This window comes from Carassius auratus, chromosome 23, assembly GCF_003368295.1.
Source record: "Carassius auratus strain Wakin chromosome 23, ASM336829v1, whole genome shotgun sequence".
Classification (NCBI taxonomy): Eukaryota; Metazoa; Chordata; class Actinopteri; order Cypriniformes; family Cyprinidae; genus Carassius; species Carassius auratus.
The window spans coordinates 10762941-10783983 of NC_039265.1; the positions used below are offsets into that span (position 1 = coordinate 10762941).

Here is a 21043-nt window from a genome sequence, read left to right on the forward strand (position 1 = left end):
GTCCGTTACCTTTTAGTCTCATATCTCTTTCTCTCTTCCCTCTTTTCCCTTAGGATGGAGGGCACAGGTTTCTCCCGCGTCCCATGCAGCTGCTGCCTTTGAGTTTGATGTTTTTATTTCAGCTGGAGGGGGAAGATATGTGCCGGATGGTAAATAAACCAATTACACAGACGAGTGGATTCCATCAAATTCACTTTGACACTTTGTACTAAAAGCTTTGATTATTTTATTATTATTTTATTTTATTATTAAATACAGTTTTATCTTAATTATTTTTATTTTGTAAAACCATCCTTATTCAAGTCACTTTTTTGTTTCATTTAATTATTTATTCATTTATAAGGTGAGTTTGTTTAATTATTATAATTATTATTAGGTGAATTTTATTTAACTTTATTCTGTAGAATGAAAAAAGTAAACAGAAACAATTATTTTTTTTTCTTAAAAACTATCCTTATCCAAGTCACTTTGCATGAAATACTTTAAAATAAAATGTATTTTTAATCAAACTTTATCTTGATTAATTATTATGTTATAAAAACCCAAGTCACTTTGTACAATTTTTTGTAGTTATTTATAAGGAGAGTTTATCGAACACATTTTATTTAACTTTATTTTGTAGAATTTTTTTCTTTCTTTATAAAATCTATCCTTTTTCAGGTCAATTTGTGCAAAATTATTTTTATTTTATTTTTAATTAAATGTAATTAAAAAATATTTATATTGTTGTAAAACCTACCTTATCCCAGTCAATTTGTACTAAATACTTTTAATATTTTTACAGGTATTTAAATCTTTCTTTTTTTAACTTTTTTATTTTATTGACACTTTCTCACTGTTGTTTTCTTAATGTTTTTTTTTTCAGGTTTTAAGATAAAGGAGCTCAGGGGAAAGTTAGCCATCGGTATCACTGCAAACTTCGTGAACCGGCACACAAAACAAGAAGCTCAGGTGCAGGAGATCAGCGGCGTCGCCCGAATATACAACCAGCAATTCTTCCAGGCGCTCCAGTCTGAGATCGGTACAGATCTCACTGAGAATATACCATAGAGTCAAGACTGGTTACATTTAGAAATAACAAATATTTAACAACCATTTTTACCTTTTTGTTAAATTTAGCTATCAATTAAAAACAGTTGTGGGTTACACTTTATTTTAAGGTGTCCTTGTTACAGTGTAATCATACATTTAATTGCTGAGTAATGTTAATTCACTCATGCACTTACTATAGGGTTAGGATTAGAGTTGGCTAAGTGTTACTCGCATCTAATTATGCATAATTAATTGTTATTATAATAGTAAGTACATGTGATGTGTAACAAGGACACCTTAAAATAAAGTGTTACCCAGTTTTGTCTCCAAAATATAAGAAGTAAACCCACACACCTGTCGTTTATCATGTTTTCCAGGCGTTGATCTTGAGAACATTGTCTACTACAAAGATGATACTCACTATTTTGTGATGACTGCAAAAAAGGGAAGCTTGTTAAAAAAAGGAGTGATAAAGCAGGTACGACACACAGTGAAGCACATTCAAAGACCTGAAGCTTTGAGAATCACTTGTATAAAGACTGAAAAGAGGCTAGAAATGCTTGAAAAGAGATGATTTTATCAGCAAAGGTGATACTTCAGGCATGTTTCAACCGGTTTCCAGCTCACATTTTCCCTTACAAACACATTTATCAATCCTCACGGCTATTCTTGTCCTCTTTTGTCACTGTATTCTCACTGGAATAACTGCAGGCAGTTGCTATTTGTGTTCTCTTAGAAATGCAACCCATATATTTTAGCTCAAAGGGAGTACAAATTTAATAAACAATTAATACTGTGGATTATTATTACTGGTTAGCTGTTCTCTATGTAAAAATATTGTAAAATGTAATTAATTCCTGTGATGCAAAGCTGAATTTCCAGCATCACTACTCCAGCCCTAAGTGTCACATGATCCTTCAGAAATCATTCGAATATTGCTGCTCAAGAGCCGATGCTGGAACAACAAGACTAGCATTAAACCTTTCTTGCTTCTTGTTCTCAGGACTTTTCTGATGTCGATCAGCTTCTCGCTCCTGCAAACATCAACCAGGACGCCCTGCAGAAGTACGCATACGAGGCCGCTGACTTCTCCACACATCACATGCTGCCGGACCTGGAGTTCGTGAAGAACCAAGCGGGCCATCCGGACGTGGCCGTGTTTGACTTCACCTGCATGCACAGGGCAGAGAACGCCTCTCTGGTGAAGGAGAGGAAAGGGAAGAGACTGCTCATCGCGCTGGTGGGAGACTCTCTAGTGGAGGTGTGTTATGAGTACACAGAGTGGCTGATTATGACATTATGCTATTTCAGAAATATATTTTTCATTCTGAGCAATAATAAAAAAATGTTGCGTGATCATTCTATGGAAAATAAGAATTTTATTGTCAACACTGTTTAAACAGTACAGTTATTTTATGTTTATTTTATTTTATTTATTTATTCTTCTGCAGCCGTTTTGGCCTCTGGGTACCGGCATTGCTCGTGGTTTCCTTGCTGCGTTTGACACGGCGTGGATGGTCAGGAGTTGGGGAAAAGGTGTGCCACCCCTGGAGGTTTTGGCGGAGAGGTACAATTTTACACCATTTATAGTAAGGGTGTAACGGTACTTGTATTCGTACCGGACCGTTTCGGTACAGGGCTTTCGGTACGGTGCACGTGTGCACCGAATAAACGAATGCAATATTTTGTCCGCGGAACATAAGTAAATTTTTTTGTTTCCAAACGAACATATTAAGTGGCGGTAGTCTCCACATTCAGCGCATATCCCGCACTGCAACTGAAGGCCGGCAACACACTGGCTGCGTGGCATGAGTGTGCGTTTCTGCTGCCTCGTGTTTTCTGTGTTTTTACACACCAGAATCGTGCCTGACGCTGCTGCTGCTGTAGGTGACAGAGCGAGACCGCCGACAGACCAGGCTCTTGTCTTCATGACAACAATATCTATACTTCATGTTGAGCATAAATTTAAAGCCTACTGATAAAGGACACCGTCAACAGTATTAACAGCAAAATAGACTATGTTTGACAGGTGCAATATGCCAGTGTGTCACCGGCCTAAGGTTTTCAAAAGGCATCACGCGAGTGTGAACATCACTACAACTAGGAAAAAGACGAGTGTAATTCAAACACCGCTTCTGTCGGCATTTAAACAGACCTTTGCTCTTAATTCCGATCGGTCCAACGCAATAACGAAATCTGAGCAGGTCTAAAACTGAAACTGTTGATGCTGCACTTTACACTTTGTAAAAGTTATATTTTTTAAATATGAACATTCAGTGGTGCTTAATGCTGTGCGTATCTCTTACAGGGAGAGTGTGTATCAGTTACTCTCTCAAACGACTCCAGAAAACACCAGCAAGAACTACGCCGCCTACAGCATCGATCCATCCACACGTTACCCTAATGTCAACCTGGCCTCTATCAAACCCATGCAGGTCAAACACGCACACTTACACGCATGCAAAAGCTGCCTGAAATACTGTAACTGGTATTGAAAGAGTTTTTAATCACGACTTTTTGTGTTCAATTTAAAGATCAAGCGTCTATATGAAATAGAGGACGGTAAAGTCAACACACCGACGAAATCCATCATGAAAACTAAAACTAAAAAAGGTAAGTCCCATACGACAGTCACACCTTAACTAACTGTATGCATACTTACTATACTTATAATTGTGTATATATGCATGACTTTGTGTTAAATGTAACAGCCACTTTTATCAATATTGTTTTCAATAATATTGTATATAGCTGTTAATATATTATGATTATATATCATGCTAACATCTCAAAAAATGAACAGACTCAGACTTTACAGTGAAGTGCTGAACTGAATTTGTGTTTAGACTCTATCAGGCGTCTGGAGGATCTGCTGTCCTGGTGTCAGAAGAACACAGCGGGGTACAAACATGTGAAGGTGAAAGACCTGAGCGAGTCCTGGAGGTCCGGGATGGCTCTCTGCGCTCTGATCCACAACTTCAGACCCGAACTCATGTAAGATCACCTTAACCAACAGAGAACAAGAATATTAGTGTCTGATTAAACATGCAGAGCTTAGTTTTGCTGTGAAAATTCTTGCTAGATACATATGCAATACGATTTTTAAAAATAAATTCATACTTTCTAATTCAGAAAGGATGTGTTACATTGATCAAAAGTGACATGTAAAACAATGCAGTCGAACAAATGCAGCTTTTTGGAAATTTCAGTTAATCATAGACTCCTGAAAAAAAACTAAAATCACCTGGACCCCACAGTTTGGAGCAATGGCTGCTGAAAAGTCAGCTTCACTATCACTGGAATACATTATATTTTAAAATACATTCAAAAAGAAAACATGCATTTCAATTTGTAAAATATATTTCACATTATTACTGTTTTTACTGCGTGTGATTTTACAAATAAACGCAGCCTTGGTGAGAGAGAAAATACTTCTTTCAAAAACATTACAAATCTTACTAAGCCCAAACTTTTAGATGGATGGAGAGCGAGAGATACCTGCAGCATTATGCAAATGATATGCATGTTGTCCTCTCTTGCAGTGACATGTCTCGTCTAGATGTATATAGCATCACCGCGAACAATAAGTTGGCCTTTGACCTGATGGAGAAAGAGTTTGGGATCCCTCCGGTCATGGGTGCCAGGGAAATGACCACCTGTGGGAAAATCGACCAGCTGTCTATGGTGGTCTACCTCACACAGATACGCAGCGCTCTCACAGAGAAACACACACCAGCAGGTAATTAAGACTGTTTCTGGATGACTTTTATAACTTTGAAATACACTTTTACAGATTGTCTGAAATATATAATGCAAGTTACTGGTTGTATTTATGTTGCTTATTCAGTTTATGTCTGAACATCTTTTTTAAAGGGTTTTCCAGTATCTGTATTTTACAATTACTTTTATGACTGCAAAACCTTTGCATACTGACATAGTTCACACTGCAATTTTTTATTTTTTTTATTTTTGTAGTAACGATTATAGATAAATAGCTGTTATCGTGTTAAATAAGTCAGCAATGTATTATCTCAGGCTTCCCACAGGTATGAAATATACAGCGGTGGAAATTGACTTGAAAAATCCTCAAGTGGTCTACTACATGTGACAAATAATGTGTCATTTTTAACAATATTTAAATTTATTAAAATTAATTTAAATTGCATAGGGCTACTACTACATTTAAGTACCTACTAATATTATCCATTACAATATGGATTGTAAATTATGCAAAATTACAGCATGTAAATGGTCATAAGTTTCTCTCTCAGTGAATGGGACACAGATTTACTAAAAAAAAAAAAGTTCTTAGTCTTTTCTTCCTATTCCAGCCAGAAATAGTTTACTACGATTAAAAGGGAAATTAAATTCAATACAATGAATTGTGTAAGTAACCAAAATATGAATAATGTCAAAGAGAAAAAGAAGGTGTGACTTTTAATTCTAAACAAGCCCCAAAAAAACACTGGGACTCTTATTTTGAAATGTATATACTATTGCAGGCTGATCCTTTTTGCAAAATGCATATATGTACCATGCACATTAGCACTTAGCCCTATATTGAGCCTTTCATATTATAATACTTTTGCTCAATGAAAGATTATTAATAGCCTGTCTTGTTCCATCCCATCTTTCATCTGTTTCTGCCTCCATTACTGTGCTATACATAAAAAAAATATATATATATATATATATATATATATATATATATATATATATATATATATATATATATATATATATATATATATATTGTTGTTTTTCATAAGGTATTTTACAACAATACAAAGAACAATGTAACATTTGACCAGATTAATCCTACACTTATTCATTTATATTTGAGCTGTTTGAAAATTCAGAGAATAAAAGTCATTTTCAGAGCATTTACTGTAAGAGAAGCAGGCTGAAGAATGTATTAGCACACATAATGGCATCATCATCACCATTTGAAATCAGGTCTGCTGTCTCTTTAAGACCCCTTCCCAGAATGCACTGCTGTGAATGGGCAGTTTTCTGCTGTAGTCTGTAGTCTGACAGCAGCGGCTGCGGCAGCAAATGCACTCAGCTGGGGAGAAATCAGCAGCTTCTGGCGATTGGGTGGGAGTGGATCTCAGTCCAGCCTCGACACGCAGCGCTCTGAGACGCCATCAGAAGACGAGTCGCAGCCCTTCGAGGGGCTTTAGGGAGGGGGATTGAGCGTTCAGTTGTTGGATGCTGTGTTTGGGAGGGGGTCTCACACAGATGTGCTCCAGGTTGAGCTGTCACTCACACAGGCTGTGGATGTGTGTATTCTGGGGAAGGGGGTGGGATCCAATACAGCTCTAACACGCCACTGCAGACCGCATACTGAATGTGACGACTCGTGTTTGTTCCAGTTTAAAGGGTAGGAAGTTAATTTATTGTATTGTTTTATTAGACTCTGCATCAATTTTTTTACAGTATGTATTGCTGAAGCGTTCCAGCGAATTGCATTTAAGATGCCAGTTTATGTAAGGTTGTTCTGGATTATGAAAGAGATTATAATTGACGCTTTTCTTGTGTGTATGATGTAGTTAATGATATTCAGGATTTTAAGACATTTTAAGCATGTTTAATTTACAATTCACAATGTTTGCACTACATTTATTTTACAATTTATTTATTTTAAATTATTAATTATTACAATTAAGAATATTTGTACATTTCTTTTTTAAACTACATCTAAAATATAATGTTTTTTTACAGTTTTTTATTTTTTTTTATTTTTTTTTACATTTCTTTTTTAAACTACACAAAATATAATGCTTTTTTTACAGTTTTTTTGTTGTTGTTTTTAATATTTTTATTTATAGAAAATGTATTTATATATATATTAACTATTTTTAATGTGTTAAATTGTTATTGCTTTGAGTTTTTGAACTTCATGTAAAATACAATGCTTTTTACAGTTTTTTGTTATTTTTATTTTATTATTGCTTATTAATATATTTTAGTTTTTTATATTTATTTGTTTTTATTGTAATATCAAAAATATATTTTTGAGATTAAGCTATTTTATTTTAATGTATTTATGTATTTGTTTGTGTATATATATATATGTGTGTGTGTGTGTGTGTTATGCCATTGCGAGTTGTTGAATTACACAGTTTTTCTGGTTTTGCTGCAATACGAAAAGCTAAAATAATAGATCATATTTCTGGACAGGTTATACATAATGTTTTGTTTTATAATTATTTTTGGTCATTATTTATAGTTTGCTAATATATTGAATCATTTTTACTTTTACATTTTTAACTGTATTTTGTATCATTTCTTTGCATCTCACGGTTTTGTTCCTCTTGTCTTCCTCAGAGCGCTCCAACAAGAGCCTCTCGCTGTCCAGAACCTGCTCGTCCATCCTGTTCCTCAACAAGCTCAAGCACAACTCTCTCCAAAGACACAAGGTACACAAACACCTGCCTGTTATCATGTCAGACAAACCCTGGATTGTTGAGATTGTAGCACTGTCAAAGGTCATGTGTAGTGAAGCCATCTGCAACCGCTGTCGTAACCAACCACAACTAAACGCCCCCGTTACACACAGCTGTTGCCAAAGAGAATTACTCCCATGCTGTCGCCACAATGAGGAAGTTAAAGGAGTGATGAGAGGACTAAATAAATGGATGCTTGCTGTGTGTTCGTGGTGCAGGATAACAGTGAAATCATTGTTTATTTCTGTCGATCTGCTGCTGCCACATTATGTAACCTGAGCTGTAAATAAGATCATGTGACCCGTGTCTCTCAGGACCGACTGGAATCAGAGAAAAGACCAAGACAGCAAAAGATGAAGGAGAAAGAGGAGGAGAAGAATGCGAAAGAGGAAAAAGTAAGTGGTGCAATCTAGTTTCTCAATCAAACGGTGCATTAGTGCTAATGTCATGCAGTTTACGCCTGTCAGATATTCTGATGCTGTTTCCACGATTAAACATTAGAAATGATGCACAGACCTATAGATATGAGTGGCTTAGTTCTGTATCAGACTTAAAAGGATTAAATATTCTCTCAGATCAGGATTAGAAATGACAAAACCTCTGAAAGTGACAAAAATGCCTTTTAATATTAAAATATTGAGACAGAAATACCAGTTTGTAATTATTTTTTTTATATTCATGGTTTTTTAAACATTAAATGCTTAAGCTTATGTTTATTAATTATTTTTTTTAATGTGTCTTTTAAAATGCTCCCAGCATTTAAAATAATTTAAACTGCAGTTCGATGAAAAATGGCAGATTTGATCTGATAAAAATCATAATTGTTCTCAAAGAGAGTTTCATGTTTTCTTATTTCAAATGCCTTGTAAATCATTAAGATAAAAAATATCCAGAGTACATTCATTCCAGGGGAAAATATTGCTCCCTAGTAAAAAAATCAAATCAAATAAAAAAAAAAGTCAGTTCTTATAATGCATTGCTCTATAGTAATTATATGTGCTTGATCCTAATCTTTGTCTAATTGTCCAGGCTGCTGCGCCTGTGGTGCCCATGGCCTCATCAGAGGCGGCCAGCAGTGAGCTCTGTTATTTCTGTAACAAGCATCTGTACGTGCTGGAGAAAGGAAGCGCTGAGGGCAAGTTCTTCCATCGCAGTTGCTTCAATTGTTATCAGTGCGGCTCCACTCTACGGCAGGGCGGGTACACTTTCCACTCTGACACGGGTAAGCCCGGGATACCAAATCCTTTAATTTAATTTAATTTAATTTAATTTAATTTAATTTAATTTAATTTAATTTAATTTAATTTAATTTAATTTAATTTAATTTAATTTAATTTAATTTAATTTAATTTAATTTAATTTAATTTAATTTAATTTAATTTAATTCATACATTATTTTAATTATACTTTATACTTTTTATTATTATTTTATTTGTTTATACTTCCTTTTATTTTGCTTCATTATACATAATTTTATTTGACCTTATTATACTTCATTTTATTTTACTTCATTGTGCTTCATTTTGTTTTACTTCGTTGTGCTTTATTTTATTTTATTGTACTTCATTTTAGTCAACCTTATTATACTTTTCTGTTTTACTTTATTTTTGTTTTATTAATATTTTATAAATTTGTATTTTATTTTTGTTGATCAATGAGTAACAGTAAGTAAAAGTATGCCTTAATCCAGTATATAATTTTTCATAATTTCCGAGTGATAATAAATATTTCAGTATTGATATTTTTTTATATTTCTTATATTACATAATGCAATTTTATATTTTATTATTTATCACGCACTTGTCTCTCATCTGCTGTCATAAGGACGGAAACATCTTGATGTTATATAAATTATTACATAAGTTTTTAAAGCTATTCATAACTTGCACAGTGTGGAATGTGGTTTTATTAGGTTCTTCTTATTACAACACATGTAAATTACAATCATCCGTCTATGCAGCGCTTCAAAAATAGATCTTCTTAAATGCTCCTGCTTGTGGGGCTTGTTCAATAATTTACCCCATGTCTAAAAAAAGCATGTACAGTACATCAGTGTTACAGCCCTTGATATTAAGAGTCCAGAACATGTTGAATTTGATTCGTCTTCAGGGAGATTCTACTGTGAGCTGCACTCAGCAGCCGAGGAAGAGGAGGGTGATGAAGGTCACAGAGGCTCACAGGTATGAATCACATCAGAGCTAATGAGACGCTTGATTGCCTCCTATTTACTGTCAGATCTCTTGTGTGAGGATGCTGGGAAGGATATTGCTCTGAGAGTTTGGGGAGCATAATAACTTTCAATGTTAAGCAATAGTTCTAGAGTTCATATGCGCAAAAAAATATGAAATTGATTTATTTGGACTTGAAAGTAATGAAGTTTTTTCTCTGTGTTATTCGTGATCATAGTGCAAACTTAGAGTTAAGTTAAGCTCTTATTTGTGCAAGTTTTGTTAAATATGTAATGATTATATGGTAGACAGATGGTCTTTTCTTCAGTAAGATATATTCAGATATTTCTTATGAAACAACATGATATGATGAGAACTAATGTGGGTCAGCTGCTGCGTCAGGAAAAACATTTCCTTTCCTCTCCTGCTCGTGTGCAGAATGGTGTTTAACGCTGAGATTGTGCTGTGTGTGTGTGTGTGTGTGTGTGTGTGTGTGTGTGTGTGTAATGCTTGTGGGATTGGATTCCTAGTGGTTTGGTCATAAGATTCCTCAGAGCTGATGCAGTTTTCTATGAGCTACTGATGTTTTTTGCAGACTGTATGAATTAAAGACAAACAGTTCTAGTAATACTCATTTTAAACCAACATAATGCTAATGCACAACTGAAGATGAGAATGATAAGCCAATTCTTTGCAAGTCTGCTTTCCCATTATACGTATTTAATATGCATTATTATGTTCGGTCTAGGAGTGTGTTATATTGGCATAAATTAAATTAGTATCTTGATATTTTGGTATTTTTTCAATAAAGATAATTATAAGGAATTTTGCCAAGTGCTGGTTAAAGCCTGTCATAGATAAATAAATATGACACTAAAACCGCCAGTAGGTGGTTAATAGGTGATTCATTGAATCAGTCATTCAAACGATTCTTTCAAAATGCCTTATTTATTTAGAAACAGAGCAAGTGACTAGATCATTCAAATCCGTGTTCACACTGCCGAAGACACAGAGAGAGCAGTTAGCATGTTTGGTTAAAAAAAAAAACATCTTCACAAACGGTCTTTTCAACTACACAGTAATATTTCTGTCTTACAGTCATTTATATTATCACAGAAATACTGGGATAAAGTTTATAGTTCAGATATAAACATTGATGTCAATATGGCAGCGATCAAAATAGAGCAAATCCCCTTTTGAAAGTACTGCGCTTTAAATAACGTTCGTGTCGATTGCATTGTTTTACCACTAGGTGGCGACAAGTGTCTTAAAAATGTGTTTGTCAATGAATGAATTTTTCATTCGAGAGAATCGTTCAAAAACGCTGATTCATCCAGTACTGAAACAAGTAGGTTTATGAGCGAGTCGTTGAATCAGTGATTTAAACAACTTTTTCATCATTCTAATATAAAAAACTGGGGTTTTAAATGTATTATATAGCTATACACTACCAGTCAAAAGTTTTTTTAACCATAATAGGTGTAATGTTTTTTAAAGTCTTTTCTGCTCACCAAACCTGCATTTAATTGATCCAAAGTACAGCAAAAACAGTAACGTTTTGAAATATTTTTACAATTTAAAATAACTGCTTTCTACTTGAATGTATTTTAAAATGTAATTTATTTCTGTGATGCACATCTGTATTTTCAGCATCATTACTCCAGTGTTCAGTGTCACATGATCCTTCAGAAATCATTTTAATATTCTGATTTGCTGTTCAAAAAAAAAAAATTTTATTATGTTGAAAACAGATGAGTAGATTTCTTTCAGGTTTCTTTGATAGAAAGTTCAGAAGAACAAAATTCATGTGATTTATGTCTTTGTCACACTTGATCAATTTAAAGAATCCTTGCAAAATAAAAGTATTCTTTTAAATACTTGTGATAATGATACGCAGTGTTGCTCTGAGAGATGTTACTGTCCCGACTGTTTTTTGCTGTCTTGTATAGAATCGGCACTCTTGCTATTGACTATTACAAATCTTGACTATTGGGATATTGACTATTACAAATCATATATAAAACCCATACAGTGTTATTTTTTGCTATCGTAACTTGAATTATAATCTATTCTAATAGGCTTCATCATGCAGTGAATGCTTTTGGACTCTCAAGATGTGTTTTTGTTTGTTTTTTGCGTACACACGCTTGATAATGTCAGTTCTCATATCGTTAAAACCGCAATTACGATATTATTGTAGACGATAAATAATGCACTCTTAGTGCACTCACATTAACTGCTATTCTGCAAAAATTCACTGTTAAAATTGAGACATTTCAACCAGAGTTCATGCAACCAGAAGTTTTGCTTGAGGGCAAAACATAATTTTTTAAATTGATTAAAGATGGTCTTGCATATTGATCAACAGAAAGCTGCTTGATTTGAAATGTCTTTGTGAGCAATGCTTTACGCATGCAATAATGGTTGACTGATATATTGCCACAACTGGAATAATCTCTTCATTTTACAGTCAGTAGTAATCTAGTAAAAGTCTCACAGTTAGTTTTAAACTGAACTGTATATGCCATTGGAGTTATTAGTTTAGATTTATTAGTAATTTTAACCTGCAATAATATTTAACAATTTCACTGTTTATATTGTATTTTTGATCAAATAAATGCAGTCTTTATTGAGCATAAGAGTCTTTCAGTATATTTGAAAGTCATACCGACCGCAAACTTTTGAACAGTTGTACATATGAATTGTAATTTGACACATTTCTGTGTCCAAAACTGTTCTGCAGCGTAACAGGTCACACATTTGCACAAAAAAAGGGCTGTTAAAATATGTTAAAATGTAAAAAATCATGATAATGTTATGTTTTACATTTTTTTTAGAATCAAATCAAAAATGGCCTTACTGAGGAGGGGGATAAGGAGAAAGATGGTGAAACCGTGAGGATTTCATCCCCACCTCCACACGTCTCTGTTAGACGGAAGGGCTCGTACAAGATCTCTGTTGACCCTGACTTTGAAGAATCGACTGAGTGTCTCACTCCCACAGAGCAAGAAGACCAACAGCCATCCAGTTCTCCTGAAGCGAACAAACCCCCAGAGCTCAACCCAGAGAGCACAGGCATCGAGAACCAACAAAATAACAGCAGTCCGTCCCTTCCAGTGCCGGCCCCTCGACCGTCCAGAGCTCCGCTTCCAAAACCTCGCACTGTCCATAACGTGGTGCCTCAACTTTCAAATACCCCCGAGGAACCAGAGAAGAACCAACAGGAAACTCCAGAATCCAGATCCAAACCTTCACTGCGAAAACTTCAGCTGAGTCAAGAGGAGAAGTCCGACCTGCTCAGCCAGGATTCAGACTCTGAGACTCCGGCCTCGTCTTCTGCCGCCTCCACCTCCTCTTCCTCCAAACAGCAGGAAGGAGGCGAGGAGGAGGGCTACTGGAGCGGAGGCACCGCGACCGGGATGAGCTTGCGCAACCAACGCAACCAGCGCTGCATGAGAAGGAAGAGCGAACCGCAACCTTCCGCACACTCACAACACGGAAAGCTGCGCTCCAAGTTTTCCCCATGGAATCTGTCTTCACCTCGACTGCATCAGCGCTTCAGCGTCCTCAAAGTCGCACCATCAGGTTAGGAGTCAACATTTTTGGTAGTCAGGTTTATTAAGGTAGGATTTAACCAATTCAGATAGTTAATAAAGAGGACTTTCTGTTAAAGTACCCCTATAATGGGTAATGGAAGGTTCATATTTTAGGTTCGGGAGTCCCCAACAACAGGTTGACATGCATGCAAGCTCAAAAAACACTTTCATTTTCTTATAATATGCATTTATTTTTACCTTACTTCCCAAACGATTTGCTAAATTTTAAATTTTTCCAAACCCCTCCTTTGCGTGATGCTAATCTACAGTGATTGGTTCGATTGGTCTATTTCATTTCCATTTCATCATGCCTGTAATGGTTTTGAGAGCGCAGTGCTGCTTTGTGTTCAGCGTTACCGGTGAAACCGCTATTTTTACCGCTCCAAAAGCGGAATCTAGTGGTAAAGAATGAAATAGCATTTTCGTTCAGACCAACGCAAAGTGGGGTGCAATATGCTGTTGTTTGGGATTCGTTTTAAAAACGAATAATTTCAATGATTCAGAGTAGACTCTTTCTTTTGAGAGAGAGTAACTTTATACACGGCACACTTTCAGATTTAAAACTTTGTCGAATGTTTTCATCGCTTAGAGCTGTGTTGCACACTGCATTAAAAGTAATTAAAAAAATACTCTAAAATTCTGTTAACAGATTTCTGTTAAAATTGCTAACTTTAAATATGAGACAACTTCAAATTCTGATGTAAATCAGCTCTGAAAAATAAAGACAATAGTGTCAATAAAATCAAATAAAAGCATTTTGTGTAATGCTTTACAATTTGGACAAAAATCTTGTGATTATCTATCAACATGTCTGATAGTGTGATAAATGATTATTATTGTTGTTGTTGTAATATTATTAGAAATAATGTTATGTCTAAATATTAAAGCTGGTAGACTGATCAAAAGAGTAATTCTTTGATGATGTTATAATTTATTCATCCTCAACTAAATCTTGTTCCAAATTAGTATGAGTTTCTTTTTTCTGTTGAACGCAAAAGAAGATTGCGAAGAATAGCTGGTACCCATTGACCTAAATCTAACTGTTTGGCTTTTTTTGCATTGTTTGCATTTATTCACTTAGCATGTTTAGAATACCTTTTTGTACAGGTTTGATGAATTATGAAACAAATTGAATTCAGCTATAAAGCAGCTCCACAGAAGACAGTAATAATGTTTAAGTTTTGTTCTCATTCAGTGTCAGTGAAGCCAGATTGAAAATATTACGTGTAGAGATATAATTTAGTACTGAACGTCTCTAGGTTAAGATTAATTTTGCTATGATTTTCATCAGGACAAGCTCAAACAGATCATTTTGTATCAGAATATGATAATGAAGAATGTGTTGACGATGAGGAAGAGGAGGATGAAGAGGATCTTCAAGGAGAAGACCATTATGTAGATTGCCGGGTGAGCTTTCAAGGCCAAATTTCTATGCATGACATCTACAAACAAGAAGAATATGCAGTTATTTTGGTGATACTTGAACATGACTGCCCAGATTAGAACTTGATTGTGATGGCATTTCATGAACAAAGGCTGCATGATTTGGGAAAATATTTGATTAAAATTTGGATTGGGATTTAAAATGAGAAACCTTCCACCTTTGCTATGCTTGTTTGTAAACTTGCACAATTTGGCCAAAAATTTTGGGATTATGTGACATTTGATCAATGTGACATTATTATTATTAAATGCAGATATTAAGCAAAATACGAAGCATTAATATTGTAATATTTCACTGTAAAATAAAAAACAAATAATATTTTATATATATATTTTTTACATTTTCAAGCATTTATTTTGGTGGGAAAAAACGATATATCATGTGATCGTGTTTTCAGGTAGACTGATTAAAAGCTTCTCTCTAGGAGGTTGTTGACTCTGGATTGTGGGTGTTTTTTCGTGTTCAGGGGGCTGATTTTGAGATTTCTGAGTCAGAGAAACGCGACCTAAAGAAGATGAAAACTCTGGAGCGGAAAGCAAGGATGAGCGAAATCCAGCGCTTCCACAAAGCTCAGGTGAGCAAGATCACACTCCTCGAAGACCACAGAAGAAGTCTGAACCGTGTAGATTGTTTCCCATAACTGCAATACAAATATGCAGGTTAAATAATAGGTAACACTTTAAAGTTACGTCCCAATAGTAAACGTTAACTAATGCATTACATATCATTAACATTAAAGTACAACTGTTCATTGCTTGTGTTTTTTCATGTCCATTAAATTAAATTTAATGGATACAACTTTTGATTTTAAGATGTATTAGCAAATGTTGTCCTTAAGATTAAGAAATGCCTTAGGAGTACTACTTTTCATTGTTTGTTCATGTTAACTATTGTCGTTTTACCAATAAAAGAAACATCAGCGTCCATTTCTATCAAGTATCTGATTTTCACTCTTGTTTGGTCGTGGTGTCCTGGTTGTGCCGCCCCCACAGACGATTCAGAGGCGGCTGGATGAGATAGAAGTGACCTTTAAAGAGCTGGAGGAGAAAGGAGTGGAGCTGGAGAGAGCTTTGAGAGGAGAGGCTGGTACGACATCTCATCCATCTACAGAAAAACACAGTCACTGCTAATGATTTCACTTCATCATATTCAACAGCAGTTGGGCTGTGCGCTAAATTCACACTGAAACCCTTCAAACTAGTTAACCCTCATAGCACTGATCCATTAAATATACATTTCAAGAAATTCATATGCAAGCGAAAAATGTCCAAAAAAGTAAATCAGTCTATTAAAATAAACTCATGACAACTTAATGTGTACTAATAATAACAATTATTATTATTAATTGTTTGAAAGTGTTTTGATTCTTTATTGTTCGTTCACTCTTTACATTAGGGCTTCATTAGTTAACATTAGTTAATTCATTCATTATAATATAAACTGCCAATGAAACATTCTTCTGCACATTCATCAATCTTAGGTGTTTTTAATAACACGTTGTTAAAATCGAAAGTTGCAACTGTGTTATTTAATGAGCTAACATGAACTAAGACTATTTTTTAACAAAGGTTAATAACTTTGGTAGCAAATGTAGCTATTGCTCATTGTGTATGTTAATGGTTAACTAATGAGATCTTCTAGTAAAGTGAGAACTTTATAGTTATTTTGCGCTTTAATCTGTGTACAACATTTAACTTGATATATTTTCCTGTATTGCTTTATTGTATTTAAATATTCAGTTATTTTTTTTATAAGAAAAAGGTATTTAACCTGTTAAACTGTATTATGACAAAATTGCAATACCGTGATAAAAGCATTAGCAATTAGACATGAAACATGAAGATTTTATACCGGCATATCCCTAGTTTCAATGCAATGAGCGAAGAAGAAAAAAAAGCCAAAATGTTTTTGTGTTTAATTGTATTAATAAATAAAATGTTTATATATAGAAAGAGAGAGATTAAGTTTTTCATTCCAACATGAAAAAAACATAAAGCTTTCAATGAACATGAATGTTCTTTTTACAAAAAAAAAGTTTATTAGATATTAATACAAGAATAAGTGACTTAATTAACACTTACATTTCTTTATTCATTGCATATGAATTTTTTCAGAGGAAATCCATTAAAAGCTTTTTTTTGCCCTGCATGTAAGCTACTTCAGTACTGTTTTGTAAGCATCCCAGAATGCACTATTGGTTTGCTGAGTGAAGCCGAAGGGTGTCAAAGTGTGGCGACGACTGAGAGTAAAGAGATCTTGTTACACCTGTGTGTGTGTGTTTTAGGTTCAGACCCTGAAACGATTGATCAGTGGATAGAGCTGGTCCAGGAGAAGAACAATCTGCTCTCAGAGGAGTCCGATCTCATGGTGGCGTAAGTCTGAACACTGTGTCAGCATTAATGCAATTAGCAGCAAGGAGCTCAGTAGCAGTTATTAGCCCAAGTGCATCATCTATTTCTGCATGTGTTGAAGAAAACCTCAAGCCCCCCTGAAAGCCAGCTCATCATCTTGTTGCCCCTGGCAACCTCTCTCTTCTGCATGTCTTTGACGAGCGCTAATGCTTAAGATGAATGCTTCGAGTGGCCTCATTTAACCCACCGCTTCGCATGTTTTTAGCATATATTGTGCACAATTGGTTCCTCTGTGCAGAAACTAAATTACAGGCTGTGTTAACAGCAGCAGAATATATTTGTGTGACTCTTGTTTTGTGTCTTAAAGGTCTCGACAGCTGGAGCTGGAAGACAAACAGAGCATGTTAGAGATGGAGCTACGGAAATACATGGAAATGGATGGTGGGAAATCAAACCTGAGAAATCAGTTTTTAAATAGTACCATACAGTGTTGATATATCATTTGTCGTTATTTAATGATTAAATTAAATTATTAATTATATAATTGTTAAATTAAAATGTCAATTAAAAGTGATGTTTTATTCTTATTAATAATTTAGTATTATTATTGCTAATAATAACACAAAATAAAAAAGCTAATAAATTTAACAAAAATAAATGTAATACAATTCATGTTAAAATCTAATATTTCTAATTGATTTTAACAATATAATTTGAATAGGGACATTGTTTTCTTTATATAAGAGTCATTTAAATAGTCATGGCAATTATTATGAGGTCATGAAAGCATAATGCATAATTAGTAATAATAATAATAATAGAAATCGTTGTTATTGTTGTTGTTGTTGTTGTTGTTCCAAAACAAATCATTTTTATTTTATGAATTTATATAATATTAGATATTTGAATTATTAAATATAAAAAAATATATATAAAAATTGAATAGTTTTTTATAATAATAATAATATACAATAATAAATCAGTATTGTTGTTGTTGCTTCAAAACAATGAGCAAAAAGCCAGGAATAAATGTTTTTATTGTTTACATTTATAAAATTTAAAGTATATGACATACTTCTAATCCTTTAATTAATTTAATAATATAAAAGTCTAAATTATTGTTGTTTAGCTGTTGTAATTTCTCCAATACATTGAGGAAAATTGTATTTTTTTTAATCGTTTTAAATTATGTAATTTTAAATAGTTTGAAATATAAGTGAATATTAAGATCAAATTAAAATGATGCTGTTATTGATATTTAAATAAAGTATTAATTTGCTGTTCACTGTATTTATGTGAACATATGCACACATGCATTAATGTGTTTGCGATGTTCTTGTGCATGTAGACTCAGAGAAAACCCCCGAGCAGCGAGAACATGAGAACCGGGTCCTGCAGGAGATGCTGGACGTGGTGGACATGAGGGATTCACTGGTGGCCTTCCTGGAGGAGAAGAGGCTGAAGGAAGTCAATGATGAACTGCTGGGGAGCTCCGTGCTGGAGGCCAAGAGACATTCAATCGCAGCATCCCAGGTGCACTGGGACTGAGACACGCTTTCTGAATGCCACAACACCTTAACAGAGTAGTTCCCCATAAAGCTCATCATTTACCCATCCCCCATGCCTTTACAAACCTTTTTCATCTTTTGTGGAAAACAATATGTTCTCTTTTCCATACAATAAAATAAAAGCAGCAAGCAGGACAAAAAGCACCATTAAATCATGATAAAAGTACAAAAAAGCCACATGATTTAAGTTTTATTAGGCTTAGCTTTGTTTCGTTTTAATAATGCCAAAAAATCAGTGCTTCTCATTACCAGTTTTGCAGTGCTTACAATTTTCAGTGAACCATGACTTTGTGTCATTTTACATTTATGCATTTAACAGACACTTTTATCCAAAATGACTTACAGTGCATAGGAAATAGAAAGAAAGTCCAAATGCACTCGGTGAAAGAAAGAAAGACAGTCATACAGGTCTGCATTGACAAGAGGGTGAATAAATGATGACACAATATTTATTTCTGGGTGAACTGTCTCTTTAAAGACTCCTTCTATCACACAAGATAAACGAACCCAATGACTTGCAGGCACAGATGCATATTGTACATTTCTGCTCTTGAAAACCAAAGTTAAACGCATCTGCGCGCACAGATTTATGACACTGGAGATTTGGAAACTACGGTCTCGCTCCAACATAAATGTTCATTTAAATGGATACAGAAACTCTGGAGACTGTAGAAAGTGTTGTGGAGCTGTACATCCATCCCTGCCTTCACTGACCGGACACGGCTTTCAAACTCACAGACTCTCACGCTCAAACACACGGACTTCACTGAGACCGATGTTTGTGTACTAGACACGCATCTCGCACTTTTATAAGAGTCTATCAAGGTCATGTATGTTCTAGATATCAGAATTATTCAAGCGTATTTCTGACACACAGTTAAAAAATTTCAAAAGCTGATTGTACGTTTTTTTTTCTCTCATAATTCTGACTTTTGCAAGTGCAAGATAAAAATTCTGAATTGCTAGATATATAAATCTGAATTGTAAGATGTAGTTGGGGGAAAAAACAAACACAAATGTTTTTTGTTGTTGTTTATTTAGATTCAAACTCAGAATTCTGAGAAAAAAAAACAAAAGTCCGGCTTGGAAATGTAAATGTGACTTTATCTCACAATTCTGAACATTTTGTTGTGAAATGTAAACTCACAATTAAACTTGTGAAATGTAGTCAGAATTATAATTAAAAAAAAGTCGGAATTATTTGGAGGGAAAAAAATTGCTACTTTTTTTTCCTCAGAATTCTAATTAAATTTTAAATTCTAATTAAAATCGAACACATAATTCAATTTGTAAAATGTAAATTCAGAATTGCAAGTTAAACTTTTTTAGTTGCGAGATATAAACTTGTAGTTGCGAGTAAGAGTCAGACTTGCGAGATAAAACGTTGCGATAACCTTTATTTTTTATTCTGTGGCAGAAACAAGCTTCCGTACAAAACGTCCTCATTCAAAAGATATTATATAAAGGTATTTACATATTTATGATGTCGTATTTGGCAGAAGTGGTGTAGCCTGATGCCAGTATCATGTCTTAAACAGCACTTGCATTGTATAATTATTGACTATATTACAGCTTTGCAGCAAGAGATTCAGTATCACAGAGAGCTTTTGTGCACTGTGCAATTATGTATTTATTTTTTTCTTGTTAGTGATTGTACTTTGTCTGAAATCCACACATTATTATTATTATTATTATTCATGGTTTTGATATTTTCTGCATGATCATGGTTGCGACTCTCAGGGGTACATCTGCCTGGACCGGTTTCCATTTATATATTTCTCATTTGCGCATCATTATTTAGAAGTGTTTGTACAGTGTCGTTCATGAATTCATTTGGGGAGACACGAAGAACTTTACTTTGCTGTATGAAATTCCCACAGAAAATGATGGCTTGCTATTTGTATGTGTTGATAAAGTGATTATCATTTTTGAGCACTGAGAGTAATTAGTGTCAGAGAGGAGTTTTGTGCTCGTGTTTTGGGAACAGTGGTGTTATATTTGCTGTTTGCTTTTGCTCCCTGATTGTATTTTTTTTCTTTAAATATGTTCACACACACACACACACACGTTACATACACAGCAGAGGTTTCTTTTCTATTGGGACAGTAATTCACTCAATATGTTAATAAAATATCTAGCACTTTGTTATTCTTCTGCGTTTGGTTTCAGCGCTGTGGAAACGGCCTTGATTTCTTGATTTACATCAGAAACCCATTTTGAGGATTGACGTCATGGCTGAGTTTGTGAAACATTATAACATCTTTCAAGCAGAAGTAAGCTACAATGTTTTCACATGACCTTGACACACTTGTATGTATAGTATAGTATACAGTGTGCATGCTGTACTGTAGAAATAGTAAGGGTTGGATGTTAGTAAGCAATTCTGCACATACTGTAGCATTTGTCTGCTAATGGATAGACTTAATGCTGAAATG

The 21043-nt window shown here is 34.4% G+C and overlaps 1 protein-coding gene across 2 annotated transcripts in view; it reads left to right on the plus strand.

The window, feature by feature from the left end:
• Positions 1 to 20756, plus strand: part of mical1 (microtubule associated monooxygenase, calponin and LIM domain containing 1) — a 31099-nt gene extending 10343 nt beyond the window's left edge. The window contains exons 5-24 of one of the 2 annotated variants that reach the window (XM_026199718.1): positions 54 to 149; positions 866 to 1021; positions 1410 to 1510; positions 2036 to 2293; positions 2484 to 2599; positions 3341 to 3467; positions 3567 to 3645; positions 3879 to 4026; positions 4575 to 4771; positions 7363 to 7454; positions 7796 to 7876; positions 8511 to 8703; positions 9591 to 9661; positions 12487 to 13234; positions 14537 to 14652; positions 15156 to 15263; positions 15682 to 15775; positions 16974 to 17061; positions 17408 to 17481; positions 18389 to 18588. In XM_026199718.1, the coding sequence (XP_026055503.1) occupies positions 54 to 149; positions 866 to 1021; positions 1410 to 1510; positions 2036 to 2293; positions 2484 to 2599; positions 3341 to 3467; positions 3567 to 3645; positions 3879 to 4026; positions 4575 to 4771; positions 7363 to 7454; positions 7796 to 7876; positions 8511 to 8703; positions 9591 to 9661; positions 12487 to 13234; positions 14537 to 14652; positions 15156 to 15263; positions 15682 to 15775; positions 16974 to 17061; positions 17408 to 17481; positions 18389 to 18588 (3143 nt within the window). Of the gene's footprint in view, positions 1 to 53; positions 150 to 865; positions 1022 to 1409; positions 1511 to 2035; positions 2294 to 2483; positions 2600 to 3340; positions 3468 to 3566; positions 3646 to 3878; positions 4027 to 4574; positions 4772 to 7362; positions 7455 to 7795; positions 7877 to 8510; positions 8704 to 9590; positions 9662 to 12486; positions 13235 to 14536; positions 14653 to 15155; positions 15264 to 15681; positions 15776 to 16973; positions 17062 to 17407; positions 17482 to 18388 lie in introns of both variants that reach the window. The other variant, XM_026199719.1, reaches the window with a different exon arrangement.
• Positions 20757 to 21043: the final 287 nt, after the last annotated feature.